Below are 15,937 nucleotides of genomic sequence, written 5' to 3'. Positions count from 1 at the left end.
AGTCTTGTTATTTGTGCCTTAACTAAAGCAGATATCCAAGAAGCTGAAAGTGGCTCAAACAGTCACAAACTCTTTATTACATGCAGCAAGAAAAACCTCATTAACAAAATGTTAACAGGTTAGATTTGAGTACACAAATGTCAACTCGTGTACATTTTGAAAGATACTGTTTACAACATGGTGTGATAAAGTGATATGAGTGACAGGAGATGTTTTATTGATTAGAAAATGTCTTTGCTCTGGATTTGTTATATTTAATGATGAAAACTTCAGTTAGAACTAACAAAACACAGGAAGTGATGATGATCTGTTAGACTCAAGGTTATAAAATATGTATTTTCTTTATTTATAAATATCTCACTTTATGCATTTAACAGTAACATTTCTGCTTTAACAGTTTCTGTTTATAGTTGGTGGCTTTGAAAAATGGAATGCAGGAAGAATGTTGAAAGTACAAACTCGCTCGGTGCAAATTGGCAAGAAACACATTTACTTAAAGTTGCACCTCCTGGTTATTTTGATTGGTTGTTAAAAATCCAGAGGGGAGGGGGGGGTCTTATCTAATATGAGCCTGTCCGACGCAGACACCAGAGGATGGAGAGTAGAAATATAATCACATGTGAGTTGTGTGCTGCTGGTGCGCAGGAACTTTTTGTTAAGACTGATCCCTGAAGTATTTTGGTTTGGTGTATTATTGTATGAGTGGCTGCTACAGCCATAACCCCTCGACCTGACAACAATGACCCGTGCTGTGACTCAATACAAAGGTAGTTGGAGCAAAGACGATGCAGGATGTGCCCTCTGTCCTCACTCTGCAGCAGCACACTCAGTAGACTGACTTCACTGGAAAGGCCCGTCTGTGTCAGGCTGGATCAGTCACTAGAGAAGACTGCCAGCCATCTGGTGAGTTTGTATTTCCAGCATTCTTCCTGTGAAAGGACTATGAGCTGCTCAGTTACTTTATTATATTATTATAGAATGACAGTCGTGATGAAGGCTAGCTTTGTGAATGTGAGAATGCAGCATCACTACACTGCAGCTCTGTGTGGACCTGGGTCACACAGGTTTCAATAGTCCTGGTTGATACAAGCTTTCTCTTATTCTGAGGAAGTTTAAAGGATTTGGATGCCCTGCCACTATTCACAGTGCATCAGCAGCTACTCTCTCCTCATATTGATCGGTGTGTTAAACCTATTGGAAGCTGATCTCAGCTGTCCTTGTGGCTCCTCAGATGGAGCCCTCAAACATGTACCTGTTGTCATGGCTTGAGTTTGAGCCAAGGGTTGATTATAGTTAGGATGGAGAGGACGGAGGAGGCCAGGCCGCAGGCCCCGACAAAGCCTTGCCCGGTAGGGTAAATCCCCAGCCGGTCCAGGGGGACGAAGATATCGCAACTGTTCTTCAGCAGGTCTAACAGCAGCGGAGGGTTGTTGTACAGCACTGTCACCAGCAGGTGGAGCCGCCTGCGGAGCCACGCAGACATGACAGGCAAGGCAATGGTGGCCGGCGCGGCAGGTGAGGATGAGGACAAGCTGTCAGCAGGCAGGGTGGTGCTGGGGTAGGGTGAGGGTGGAGATTTTGAGGCTCTGTACCGCTCTTCACTCTCCATGAGGAGGCGGAGCTCGTACACATCTCGAGTCAGGTTGAGAATCAGAGCAAAGAGGTAGTACCTGCAGATTCAACCACACAGATGGTGTGAAATTAACTTTGGCCCCACAGTACCACTATCTGAATATTAACAAAAATCAACTCAGGCATTCTCTGAACACATTTATTTTGGACCTGAGATGGTTAGAATGTAACTGTGGGTCTAATTCTCTGTGCTCCAGAAATTCCACTGACATGAAACTCACTGCCAGAACGTTCTGCTGGCTCAGAAGAAAAATTAACCATTTATGTATCAGTGACAAAGAGTGTGTTACTACCACAGAAACTATTGGAAATGTAGATGCACGATGAACAGAAATCTAAAACAGAATAATTAAAATGATCCAGGTTTAACCCCTGTTGACCTGTCAAATGGAGTTTTTCAGCAGAAAAGCAAATCACAACACAACAAATATTGTGGTTTAGCATTTCTTAGCCAGAAGCTCAGTCATTAGCTTAGGTGTGGTTTGACATTTGTCAGGTTTAAACCTGCATTGTCTGATACAGGACACTTTGTGACACAAGAGCTCACTTATCTAGATTCAACCTAAACCTGCTGCAACTTCAGCTTAAACCAGTCGAGTAAAAAGTACCCAAAGTCAGACTTAAGTAAAAGTAAAGATGTGTTGTTAAAGTATTAATATAATATTAATATAAATATCTGCTGGACAGACCAACTTCAGCCCAGACCACATTTGTGCCGTACTCGACCTCTGTGTGACGACCACCTACTTCCAGACTGGTACAGACTGCTCTGTAATGATGACTGTGTTTGCGCTGATATCAAAACTACATGCATTTATGATTTGTGTCCAAATGTCCGAGGCAAATAATACAGACGTGTGTTCACACATACAGCTCCTCCAGGTAAACTATGGATTAATCCACAGTTACAGTGCATGTGAGAAAGCTTGAGACTGAACTCTGTTTCAAGTGTTTATGTTCTGTAACAGGCTGAACACACGTGCATGGTGGAATGAGGTAATGTCAACTTAAATTTCGTTTCACTTCATCACAGAAGTAACAGCGGCAATCTAATAAAACACCACGTACATCAGCCTCTTTATTTTTTTACTCCACAAAGGTTACTGATTATTTCTGCTATAGATGTGCTTGGCATTAAAAGGTGCACATTGAAAAGAAAGAAGATTCCCTCACCTGAAAGATCTCTGACTCCATTTGTGCTGGTCCAGTTCGGAGATGAGGCCCGTTTTTCCAGCCCACAGGACGTTGTCACAGGCAAAGTACATGGCTCTGTTGAGGTGGCTGATGGTCAGGCAGAGCCTCAGCACGCTGTCAGAGAGATGGATGGCCCTCTTTGCGGCTTCCAGTGCCTCCACGGAGTTTCCCAGACGCAGCACTGTGGGACACAAACGCACATCAGCCACAGTCCTTCAGCTTTGGTGCTTGGAACAATAATCTCAAAATGGCTGCTTCACTCACACTTTCTTGTCAGGCTCATGTGTGCTTCCAGCTGACTGATGGTTTTGTGAAGTTCAGCCGCTGCCCCGCCCTTCTTCAGAGTGTAGCCCAGCAGGGTGCACGCATACTGAGCAGCCCTGTGAGAGCAGAGCACACATGCTCAGTAAGCTGCCCAGAGGGCCGTTTAAGAAAGGGGCTTCAGGATGGCAGACTATAGTGAGAAGTAGAGGTAGAGCAATAAACGAGCCGATATGTCAGATTATTTCAGATCCATTCAAATCTCTGTGTATACGTATCGGCCAACAGGTAAGAAGTGTCAAAAGAGAAGTTCCAGACTAGGGGGCATGGTCTGTCCATCAGAGAACACTGACAAGATGATTGTAACACTGTAAAATGTCCTGCAGAGAGTGCACGTTGATCACAATTCAAGTTCAATAAAATATCATCTGTGTCAAGATTGTTTCTGGTGTTATTTATGTTAAGATGTTCATATGTCATTACTGGACTTAGAATTCCAAAACATCAGTATCAGCTGGGTTATAGTGAAGCACCTGACAATACATGATGAACTAACAAACCACTGCGACTGGGAAAGAAAGAACTTTGGCAGCAGGTTGTAGAACATAAGCCAGGTTCTGTAGGTTCTTCTGTGAGTGTAAAAGCCCAGATGTTGACTGGAATGCCATGCAGATATTTAGGAGTAAAAGAAAAGATGAGCTCGAATCTTAAAGTATGCATGAAGTGTAGCACCATGAGCATGTGCTCAGTTTACATGTGCTGCAGTGATAAAGAGCTTTGCACTGAACAGCTCACAGTCAGAGAGACTGAGTGTAACATTGAGTCAGCCTGATGTGAAGCTAAGCCTGACCGGGATCAGTTGCCATGGTAACATACACCCAAGCCCTTCTTTAGTTGAGCCGAAGGTTAAAGTATATACACAGTGACAAACTGTGATTCAAACGCACTAATACTGTCTGAAACAAGACAGACAACACGCCGTCCCTCAGTGTCAGAGCAGTGTGCACCTGTCACAACACCCGCAGCTCCTGTCAGCCACTGTAGACACGAAGCTTGATCAAATATAGAAACCATGTCGGACCAACTCAGTCCAAAGTGTAGTCTTCGTAAAGCAGCCTGCAATTACAACTAAAACACTAACCACGTTTGATTAGTTGTCAACTTCCATCACATAGCACAGATAAAAGTTAGCTAACTAACTAGTGAATCTTTGGTAATGTGCGTAAATATTAGGATCATGGCAACACTGACATGTCCAACGTCGTCGTTATTGTTAGTAAAAGTGGAAACATTACCTAATAACTCTCTCCTTGGTTTGGCTCTGAGCGTTAAACCGAACCCAGGAGTCCATACTAGCTTGTTGTTTGTTCTCGGCCTGGAACAGCTGCTCGATCACCACTAGCTTCGTTAACTAGCTTCAAACCTTTATGCTAGCAGCTAGTTAGCAGCTAAATTTCACTGTGCTCAGGGGGATGTCTACAGTTTCAAACCCAGTAGTTGCAGGAGTTGGATCACAGAAGAGCTTCAGTCTAACTTTACTCGCTCACGGTTCTGACTCGCTTCCGCATCCGTCCAGCTTCTTCTTCTTTGTATTTATTGACAGTAGTAAACGTTAGACAGCTATTTGGTGCATTACCGCCACCTACTGGACTGGAGAAGAAGCTCGCCACGATGCGGTGAATTCTAAATCAAAATGGGTTTAACCAAACTACCACAAACTGACTGAAGGTAACAATGTTCCAGCAGTGGAGGTCAGGTTGGTCTCTGGCTGCTCTCTTCATATTATAAAACTTCAGTTCACATCAGGTGGGACTAGGTGGGGGCTCAGTGGAGAGCCAAGTGTCCCCTAACAGGTTAATCCACTCATAAACACAGTGTTTTTTACTTAACTGCAATCATTTTATGACTGTAATTACTTTGATTTTACATTTACAAAAACATATGCTCAACGTATTAAATATGATGTATTTTAATGTGTCAGATATGGGCACCAGGGTAACCACTAACTGCTGCTCACTGTAGTCTGAATCACAGCTGAAACTCTCAGACTATCGCCTGTCTGTCGTCTGTTGGAACCATAAAGAGCTTTTACTTCAGTGGAAATTTGAATATAGAATTTTGACTTACTTTTACTTTAATATAGTATTTTTACACTGTGTAACTTTGACTGACTTTTGTCAGCCAATGATTTAAATATTGAATTAAAATCTTTCCAGGAAGGAACTTTAAAAAAACACAACAGAGACATCTTCTTCAAAAGATGTTCCTGAATTTTTCCATCCTATTTTAGGATCAATCTACATTTCACATGTACCCCTGACTCACCTCCTCAGTTCTGTTTAGGTAACTCCTTGGTACAGTTTGATAATCAGTCTTGAGAGGAATACTTCGATGTCACATTCAGCTTAACCATGCAACAGCTATCTTCAGTATTCAGCCACATGAACCAGAGCTACTCAACAAAACAGGTATAAACTGCATGCTTTGAGATTATATTGTCCATGTGGTCTGTGTGCCAGCCAGCTGTTTTGGGCTATAAGAAAAAACATTTCTGTAAATGCCGAAGTCTCCATAGGTTTATAATAAATCAGCATTACATAATGAATTTACTTTTTAAACCGAGCAGCTTTGTATTGGAGCATGGAAGCTCATTCCTGCCCACAGGAACAGTAGTGTGAGCAGAAAATGTCAATTCAAAGGTCTTCATGCCAGCACTTCGGTGCTTTTAACTGCATATCAATGTCTTCTTCAGATGAAGGAGCAGGCCAGGTGATGACCTTTGACCTCTTCCAGGTGCTGCTGTGTGTTTTGGTCTAGTGTTCACAGACAGATCATGGTGTTTGTTTCTGGTGTTCATTCAGCCTCTAGTCCTGGGTCCACAACTGTCACATGTGATATCATGATGATGTCACACACCACTCCAGTCTTCTGTTCTGTCCTCCGGGTGTTCTGCCTCGTGTTTAGCAGTGTTCGTCCTCATCTGAAGTGGGAGCAGGATTCACACCCATCAGAAGGGAGAGTGGCCTCTCCTCCTCTGAGGCCTTCTGCTCACTGGCAGCCTGTTGTTTGCTGTGTAGGAGGGATTGTAGGCTGCATGTGTTCACTTTGCATTTCCATGTGGCCTGCTGTACTTCACTACTGCAGAGGACTCCTGCTTGTGAGGATAGGCCTGATCTCCATATCAACTACTGACTCTCAGTGTCGAAACTCTATTCAACTATCACAGATCACTGAATCATTAGGAAACTTTTTATTGATGACAACGTACACAAAGCATTTCAACAGGCTGCCACATCTTTCTCATAAGGTCAACATTGTTTGGAATCTCCAATGCAAAATGAAAACACTTCCAGGTAAATGCCTGTACTGCATGTCTATGACTGTGTCTACTTCCATTGTTTATTTCTATATCTGTAGTTAAACAATATTTGTCCATTCTTAGTGGTAAGTAGGAGGTAAGTGTTTCATTTCTTTCCCCTCTAGTGTGCTCAACAGTCATAGTAACATACATGTGTGTTTACATGTCAGGCCTGGAGGTTTGGTTTTAGAGGAGCAAACACTGAAGTGAGGGACTGAACCAATGTGAATGATATTATATATGATATATAATGCTTTTTATGCTAATACATAATAGTGCACATATACACATTTACATCAATTTAGTAGATAAAACAAAATCTAAATCCAAGGGACAATAACAGGATTGATAAAGTGAGGCAGACATGTGGAATTGGTGTCCTTGTTTCACATGGACAGTCAGTGAAGCTGTCTGACAGCTCTCTGAAAAGAGCTTCACTTATAAATTAGTAACAACACATCATCAACAAAGTCTGTATAAATATGACAATTCCATTAGTTTATTTTATTTGAATATACAGTCAACAGTACAAGCAGCACATCTTTACAATAAAGTAACTACAAAATAAAAATAATATTCTCACATAGCTAAATTCAACTCATTAGCAAATATTTTCAATATTATGTAAGTGTCAGAATAATTGATGTTTCGTGTTTTCTGAATGGGATGATCTATAGATTTCTGTTTGTACACAACAAAATGCACATTAAAAACAGACTAGAACAATAAATGGATCATCTGTGGTTTTGGTTGGTAATGTGATTTCAGTGGTTTTCTTCTTTTTTAAATAGGATAGGATAATAGGATTTGTCATTTTCCAATACACCCCGTCTGGCATTTGACCACGACCCCTCAATGCTCCTTCAATGTGTGCATGAACAAGACTTTAATCAGTCCTCAGTTTGCTGGAAGAGAAGCAGCTTCCTGTGTGCACTTCTTGGACACCTGCTGAAAGTCATTCAGTCTTACATAGATTCGTATTGTGAACATTACCTTCCATGCTTGCAATTATATGTCAACTAGAAAAGCTACCGTGGCTTTGGTCCTGTAGGTTGACATTGCTGTTTGTTTTTGTCATCTGACAATAACGTGGGTCCTGCCACTGGCTGACAGACTACACTCCATTTAAATACTTTTCCTGGCCTTACTGTTATGTGTTAAGTTGGACCACAGCGCACTGAAATGGAGTGGACATAGATCAATAACGCTGTCACAATTGTGCAAGCAGGGTAACAAAGAACGCAAGAATCAGACTCAAATGCAGACACCAGAGGCAGAGCTGAAGCAGTTCAACAATTTAATGCAAAAACATAAAATTAAATAAAATAAAAGGTACAAAAAGGCTTACAGGATGGTGAGGCAGGCAAACGTCAAAACATGAGAAGCAGTCCAAACAGTCAAACAAATCAAAAGATCCAAAAATACTAAAAAGAACAAACCACTAAAGCTTGACACAAGGAACACAGACAAAATGGCACTGATAGAGGGGAGGACAGACTAAACACGAGGGAAGGAAGGCTGATGAGGGACAGGTGAAACTAATCAGGGCGGGGAAGGCAATCATACAGGCAGGAAACAGCAGGAAGTGAAGTAACTGAAACAAGAGCCGAGGTACGCATAAAAAATTAAAATGAGAACTAATGAAAAACAGAACAACATGATCCAGGAAGCAGGGTGAGATATTGCAGAGCAGGTAACCCTTTTTGGAAATTCTCGACCACTACATGCACTGCACTTCATCGGACTGGTCTTTATGCAGAAGATTCTTTCATAACTACAGCTGCATACTCAGAGCCAGAAACTTCAAAACCAACTTTAAAGCCTACAGAGAAGTGTTTCAATTAATGAAAACTTACAATGGATTATTACTTTAATTGGTAATAATCAACAGTTTTTAGATTTTTAGAATGAAGCAGGTGGGAATTCAATGTTTTTTTCCCCCAAAAAACTAAAAACATCACAAGGACAACCAGAGAAACAGAGCTTGGTGTGCAACTCTGTGCGCACTACCGTATATCAATATTGAAGTTACGACTCACAGCAACAACTGTCTACATCATGCCCAGAATGAAACACTCTTAAAGTAAGAAAACCTACGGACCTGTAGAGGCTGTGACAGACCAATGGCGGGGTGCAAAACTGAAGAATACAAGAGCCAAATAGGAGGAAAGAGTTAAACTGGATTTACAGGAATGCAGGAACAGGGGCAGCTGAGGTGTGGTACTGCTCCTAAAACTCAGCTAGACACCTTTAATTCACTAGCAAGGACCACAACATCATCAAGATGTGGTTAACAATTTCTTTATGAAAATGATTGTGTGCAAGGCATGACGCTGGATTGTAGTTCTGTTTGCTGTCTTGCGTTGTGGAGAAGCTTCAGTTGTGAATCCATCATAGCACCTGGGCACGACACACCCCCAAACCCCACCGACAGGCCACGACTTTTATTGGGTATTCGGGTATGCCGTTGCTGGAGGCCAAGGTGGTGGCTCAGATCATGAAGGAATGTCTGGAGTTATGTAAAATTGCGAGTAGTTTGCAAGGGTCTCGGAAGGAAGGAAAAGGTGGGAGTTAGCTGATCTGATAGATTATTAGGTCTGAGTAGGATACCATGGAGTCATCTGAGAAGACAAGCTGGAAATGCAGGCGTATTGGCATGGGGTTAAGGATTGAGGATGAGTCTGCAGTACAAGGAGGGTGACGAGGATTTTGAGGATGGCTGAAGGACAGGCCCAGGCTGTCAGTCAGGATTTTAGAGCAGAAGCTAAAATCATGACCATCACGGAATGGGCATAGGTGACCAAATAGGTCATGGTGACAAGACCATTATATTGTACTGGTTGTGAAAGTCGCAGAAAAAATGATCGTGGAGAATGATCCTTAGGGTGAAGGTGAAGTGGCTTCATCTCCCTATGAGGAAGAGAAGTTGGTGTAGAGATCAGGTTGATTCAGTTGAGCTTTTGGGACTGAAGCCTGAAACAGATTTGTTTCAGTAATACCAAAAAACTCAACGGTTGTAGTAGGGCTACCTGAGGCTCCCTGAGGTTGGAAAAAAACTGAAGTCAGATTGACCAGACCAAAATCTGGTGGCAGTGAGGGAGGGAGAAATGATGAGGAAATCGTCCAAGAGATGGACAAGGAATGGAATTTTCTGGTTGTGAGACAGGAACCAGCAAAGTGCTTCTGACAGGGTGTCGAAAAGTTTAGGGCTGCTTTTAAACCCAAACATGAGCCTAACCGCAATGTTATATACACCTGCCAGTGGACTCCAAAGAGCGGCCTGAAGTTAGAGTGGGTAGGCAGATATTTCAAAGTACTGAGGTTCACTTTAAAGACCCATGACTCTTTCCAGCAGTTTGATAAGGGTGATGGAATGGTTAAAAATGGTGTGATGAAGGGAGAAGTTTGCACTTGGAATCAAGCTATCGATGCCAAGGATGGTGCTGCTGAAAGATCAATGGTAATGCTTTTCTTTCAGGAGTATTCTCTGGTTGCGATACTGAGAGGGCTCATGCAGAAGTTAAGAAAGGGAGGTTGAGCAAATCAGCCAATCATGAAGCCTGAAGAGAGCTGATGTTGTGGGAGAGGTGGGTGTGACAGGCTGTTATGAGAGAATTGACAGTTTTTCCCTGTTGTTCGCTCCTTGAATTGAGTATCCTTTAGCTTTTAGCAGTTTTTGGCTACATCACAGTCTGAAATATTTGATGAAAGCTGGTTGTCGGGGGACCTGCGGTGACAGCAATGGACTGTCTGTGAATTTATAGTTGTCCTGAATGCTGAGAAGATGAACCGGGTACCGATATGGACCATGGAACAGACTCACCGGAGTCACTTGCTAAATGGACAGCTTTTAAATTCCTGAAAGCGGAGTCTGAGGCACAGAGGGTTCAGAGAAGTTTTTGGCCTCTTTGCCAGGTCTGCCAGCGTGAGCTGATGGAAACTTTGGAGATTTTTGTCCAAAAACATCTTCATCCAATGGGGGTAGTAAGTCCATACTTGAGATGAGGTGAGTGGATAAATGATGCTATTCGTAGGATGAAGTAATGGCTCGAAGGCTTTTCTGAGTGTGTTCAAGGCAATGTTTAGTGATTTTGGTTCTGGCACAGAAGACGAGGGCAAAAGTAGAGGAGAGGGTTAGGTGGGTACTGCTAGGAATGCTGGAAAAAAGGTGCAGTTGAGATGTGGTCCTGCTCTTGTAACTCTGCTGCACAGCTTCAAAGCATATTGGTCAAAAACACCTTTCAGCACTTGAGCATGAAAGTTAGTTCTTACTTTGGGAATGGTGACATGACATTAATAATCTCAACTCTGCAGAAAGTCCACATACTTTCTGCAGAACGTAGATACTTTCAGCAGATGTTGTGCTCACTCTTATTAATGTCTGTATTATGTCTGCCTGAGCAAACTCAGTATCCACTGATGAAGACCATGAGAAGTGGCTGAAAAACAAAAAGCTAGACAATGGACCTTGAGTTAAAATTCTTTTGTCGATCTTTCAGGTCCTCCAGGTTGAGATGTGGTCCAAAAGCACTTGAGTCTAGAGCAGGTTTCATTTTGTGTGATGATTTCACAGGGGGGGTCTTGCGGGTTCGTTTCTACATGCGGACATCAAACACATCACCTGTACACCATCTCCATCGCATACATGAAATGTACTGCTACTGTAATTAATAAGGAAAGTGTCTCTGTTTACAACGTGTTAATACTCTTCCTCCTTATGCATTTACTCTGATCCATGCAGACCTGTTTTACAAGGTTCTGAGCAATGCAGACTTTCACCACGTGTGTTTTCATGACAACCATCAACACCACCATGCTAAAATGATTGCATTGATCAGTCAGACTATTTCTATAATCTTTAAGTGTGTTTATTACAATGTGTTTTTATACTGGTAAATAGTCTACTCATACTATTAAACAACAGACACGACAACCAATCATATTCATCAACCACTGTGTGGGGAAGCTGGGTTTCACATTTTATGTGGACTCAACAGAAGCAAACTTCAGAACACAGATTTGAGGTGGACTTGACAATGCTGACTTTAGGACAGTAAGTCTAAGTCTGAACTCTTGAAGTAGCCAGCCTTGGGCCTGGAAAAACAGGGATGCTTTGTTTAACCAGTCTGCAGTTTCTTAAGAATTTCCAAGATGTTTCTTTGAAAGACCTGTGTAATTTGGTTCAAATAATGGGGGAAATAGACACAATGTTCAGTAGGTACACTTCCAATTAATTAATTGCTAGTGTAATCGGTCTTTCAGGGATTTTCAAAGTGTAAGACTGTGGGCCTCACCTCATACAAAGCTTGGAAAATGGTGCCCTCACCCTTACTTAGTTTACTTGCTGGATGCCTATGGGATCGTGATTGTTATTTGATCCCATGAACACTCAACAATTGAGCCAAGATAGCGCAGTATTCAGAACGACCCAAATGTCCTCAGACATTTATTCATTTCTGACTCTGGGAAGTGGGAAAAACAGTAAAGTCAGCAGAAACTACTGTATCTCTGAACTATTTCTTTAATGTACTCACATACATTTAGGCTATTCTCTATTATAACTGATATAATAACTAATGCAGTATTTTCTTTCACTTCCATTCACTGAGCCTCACTGAAAATGCCTGGAGCCACCCTGGGGAGGCCTGCCTCCTACTTTAACGAGGATTTTTCAGCATTTTTTTTATCAACAGTGATGCACGAATAGACAGCGGCAAACTGCAAAGCATCTCTGGACACATAATGGAGGTGATGTGATGTGATGTGATCTGATTGTAGAGAGACTGGATAATCCTCTGATGATGATGATGATGATGATGATTATACGTTTGCTCATTATGTGAGAAACCCTTCTTGAACACTTGTACTTCCCTGAATATGGGCAAAGGAGAACAGATAAATATGACATCTATTTGTGTTGTCCATGCTAAGATTAAAATAGTGCCAAGCGTACTCATTCATATTTTACACTCATACACAAAGACTAAGGCAATAAATAATACTACTCAGGTATGATGAGTGCTTTCTTAATACTTTTCTATCTCTATAAAGCAGTTTGACACATGTGATATCTTCGATGAGCTACACAGATACCTGAGGGAACCACAGAATACCATCAAAAGAGTTTGAACAGCTGAAAACCAAAACACAATGTGCAACATGAGTCTTCATGTGTACACAGACAAACTTGTCTGTCTGACAATCCAGTGTTGGTGCATCTAGTGTTGACAACAAAAGGCACAAATCACAAATATGCATATGTTAATGGGTGATCTTTGTAAAGCAGCTGAATCAGATGATTTCTCAGTTTGCTGTCAGAGGCAAACTACACCTCTCATCTCACAAATCCTGGCTCCACCGATACATGAGTTGGTACAGTTATTCACATTTGGATCTGGGTCAACAAACAATATTCCCACTGTTCCATTGGTCCAAAGACTGTACCTTTAGATAATGATTACATTGTACCCTTTTATTGAGTCTGCTCTGTGCCACAGGAGAGCAGGTCTCTCTCTACATGGTACACTCAGCCTACAGACCTGAGACCCAGTGCACAACAAGTCTGTTTGGAGCCGTTTATTTGAACTCTGGTGTGTATCCTCCTTCAGTGTGAATCACTGAAACTAAAGGCATGTACACATATACAGTGGTATATCTGTCCGGGCTGTGATTCAAGGAAACCTTTGGGGTTTCTCAAGTCTCTCCTATACAACAGGCACATGCCATAAGCATGTTTAAGGAGTCCTAGTCACTCCTTGTCTTCGTCCATCTATTATTTAGAGTCACTGCACAAAGGTATCACTTCATGGCTTGTGTGGGCAGGAGGAGTGATTATAGCAACCCTTGCCTATTCAATGTTGCAACTAAGGATTGTTTTAAGATGGACTAGCTTAACTTTAACATTTAATGACCGGTCAAAAAACTTGTGAAACCTGCCCTCAAAGAAGGAGAGGTGATAAAAACAAGAAATTGCAGAATTGGAGGTAAGGCTGGAGGTAAGATTTTATTTCCCTCCACAACCATATTCTGAACTAGCTTTTCTCCAGACATCTATTATTGTCCCAAAGTGTCAGAATCACATCTGGTGCTGTGAGATTATGGTGTTACAAATACTAACTACACAGAGATGTTGGGACATCCTAGGCCCTATTCCTCAAATGTCCAGGGTCACAGTTATCCACTTCATTCTCACTAATCTTTGATGAAGTTATCTTTTATCCCAGTGTGCTCTTATTACCTCCACAAAGGAGGTTTTGTCCGTTTGTTGGTTGGGTGGTTTGTCAGCAGGATCACACAAAAAAATACAGAACAGATTTCCACGTAACTTAGGTAGACACTGGAATTATGGAGTGAAACTAAATGAATTGTTTCTTTGCACCAATTTTATTTTGTTGTATGTTTTATGAGGTGGGTAATTTGTTAGCTGTTATAATAACACACGCAGAAAATGACTTTAATCTAATCTAATTTAATCTTATCTAATAAAAAAATAATACAATTCAATCTATTTGAATCTAATCCAATCCATAGTATCTCTGTATCTCTGAGCAGCTTTGTGACAAACTCCTGCATGAGGAAACTCTTTGCACTCCTGATGGTAAGATAAGACACTTTGTGAATACGGTCCCAAATCCCTGTTTTAAGATCACAAAGTCATGAGACAAGTGAGCATAAATAAAGGTTGATGACAGGAGCTGTGCTGTGTGATCAGCTATGTTGTCATTAAATGTGTGATCACAGAGAGCCACACGGCCCCCTGCCCAGACTCAAGTCATTGTTTTCAATCCTGTTGTTGCTTCATGGCCAAACACATGGATCTGGAAGTATTGGAGAGAACATCCCAGAGTTCAAATAAACTGTAAAATATGATATCCCAACCCATCAGACCAGAGAACAGAAAGGCACTGGTGTCACATGCTCAGGTGGCAGCCTGATGTTTGGTCTGACAATAAATGTATTCAGGTTTCTGTCTCTGGAGTGGCTGATGATTGTTTTCCATTAACCATTAGAAGTTACTCTAAGCCTCAGTTTGCTGTATAACCAATGTTCCACATTAACACATATTACACTAACTTGTACTGCCAGTACACATCATGGTACATTATAAACCTAAATAAATAGTGTGTTGTAGTCAGGATCCTATCAGAGGGCGCGAGCACTTTCTGTCTGATTTGGTGATGAAGAAAGTGTGTATGTTTTAGTGGAAAACTAAACTCTGACTTTGCACTGCGTTTATGAGGTATTCTGGCTTTGGTGATTGACACCAACCATTTGGTTACATACAGGGTAGCACTGTTTCATTACAAAGAACAACAACACTACTTTAAAGCTAAATGTTTTTGGCTTTTTAGTCTTTTGGTACAAAAATAATACAGCTTGAGCTGAGCTTAATATGAGGGCTATAACCAGCTATCGATGCTAACAGTTCGAGTTTAGATCAACATACAGTGAAGAACACAGTACAAGCACAAAGATGACATAACACTGGTTTCCTTAATCCACACTTCTACATCAGTTGGTTTGATAAGACGTAAAGAGAACTGTAACGTTGTTTGTGTTCAGTGTGTATTTACTGACAGCATGTTTCAGAGGTATGCAGTTATCTGTCTGTAGGAGTGTTTTAAACTCCTGGATTAAATTCCAGGCGTTCAGCTGTCTCTGCAGCTGAATCATGCATGATTTCTACATGTCTGTATGTATTCCATGACTGAGTATGCAGAACACTTCTACAATTGCAAGAAATCCAAATTGCATAATAAGGAACTGGATTTCTGAAACACATCCCTGGATTTCTACAGTGCATACAAATGTCTATAGGACTTATTCAGCTCAAAATCCTAACCTTCAGAGACCTGGCTCCCTTGTGTTTGAGTTTAGATTGTAGAGAGTAAAGCAATAGAAAAATCCCAAGACATCAGCACTTTTATGTCTGTGTTGCTACAGACCTTTTGGTTACAGTGTGTGTGTGCATGTGTGTGTGTGTCTTTGAGACAGTGTGATGTGTGCATTGATTGTTACAAGCATCATGTGTTACTGGTTGTTTAGCTTTTTGTTTGTCTTTTTGATTGATTTGCTTTGTGTATCAATTAGATAGCATATTTGGCCTGAAGCAAAAATTCCCAAACATTCATAGAATCCAGATTGCAATTTGAATATGGTCTTAGTCCTCAGTTAGCTGGCCCTGGGTCTGCCAAAGGCATAGTGTGCAACACCTCATCCAGAAGCTGCAGAGCACGGTGCAGGTGAACCTCCACCCAGCAGGGCGTGTGTTTGATGCTCTGCCGAGGGTAGTCAGGCCCCCACCCCTTCACAAAGCTGAGCCGAAGGATACACAGTCGCCTCAGGTCATCCACACCGATCCCCGCTGCTGCAGACAGACCTGTCAGTGAACAAGAGCGTAACATGAGAAATGACGGTTAATGGCGCTCACTATTAGAGCACAGACAAAGTCATCAGTCAGTCCTCCACTAATCACACAGACACCCACTACCA

The 15,937-nt window shown here is 41.7% G+C and overlaps 2 protein-coding genes across 2 annotated transcripts in view; both read right to left on the bottom strand.

The window, feature by feature from the left end:
- Positions 1 to 54: 54 nt before the first annotated feature.
- Positions 55 to 4,650, bottom strand: pex11b (peroxisomal biogenesis factor 11 beta). Its single transcript, XM_073463284.1, has 4 exons — positions 4,383 to 4,650; positions 3,091 to 3,206; positions 2,806 to 3,007; positions 55 to 1,670 (listed from the first exon to the last, which is right to left on the bottom strand). Exons 1-4 carry the CDS (start codon positions 4,436 to 4,438, stop codon positions 1,259 to 1,261), a joined length of 786 nt encoding a protein of 261 aa, XP_073319385.1. The 5' UTR covers positions 4,439 to 4,650; the 3' UTR covers positions 55 to 1,258.
- A 3,075-nt stretch (positions 4,651 to 7,725) lies between these two features.
- The window catches only part of smad10a (SMAD family member 10a), a 31,789-nt gene continuing 23,577 nt past the window's right edge, over positions 7,726 to 15,937 (bottom strand). Inside the window, exon 13 of the mRNA XM_073463091.1 lies at positions 7,726 to 15,824. Within this exon, the coding sequence (XP_073319192.1) occupies positions 15,613 to 15,824 (212 nt within the window). The 3' untranslated portion in view covers positions 7,726 to 15,612. The remainder of the gene's footprint in view (positions 15,825 to 15,937) is intronic.

This window comes from Pagrus major, chromosome 3 (genome assembly GCF_040436345.1).
Source record: "Pagrus major chromosome 3, Pma_NU_1.0".
NCBI lineage: Eukaryota > Metazoa > Chordata > Actinopteri > Spariformes > Sparidae > Pagrus > Pagrus major.
This window is presented reverse-complemented; position numbering and strand designations above follow the sequence as displayed.

Excerpts from the sequence above, each read along its gene's own strand:
- pex11b (XM_073463284.1), bottom strand. The coding sequence starts at position 4,438 with ATGGACTCCTGGGTTCGGTTTAACGCTCAGAGCCAAACCAAGGAGAGA. Across the intron at positions 3,207-4,382 it reads ACCAAGGAGAGAGTTATTAG|GGCTGCTCAGTATGCGTGCA; the intron begins GTAATGTTTCCA and ends CTGCTCTCACAG. Across the intron at positions 3,008-3,090 it reads CATGAGCCTGACAAGAAAGT|TGCTGCGTCTGGGAAACTCC; the intron begins GTGAGTGAAGCA and ends TGTGTCCCACAG.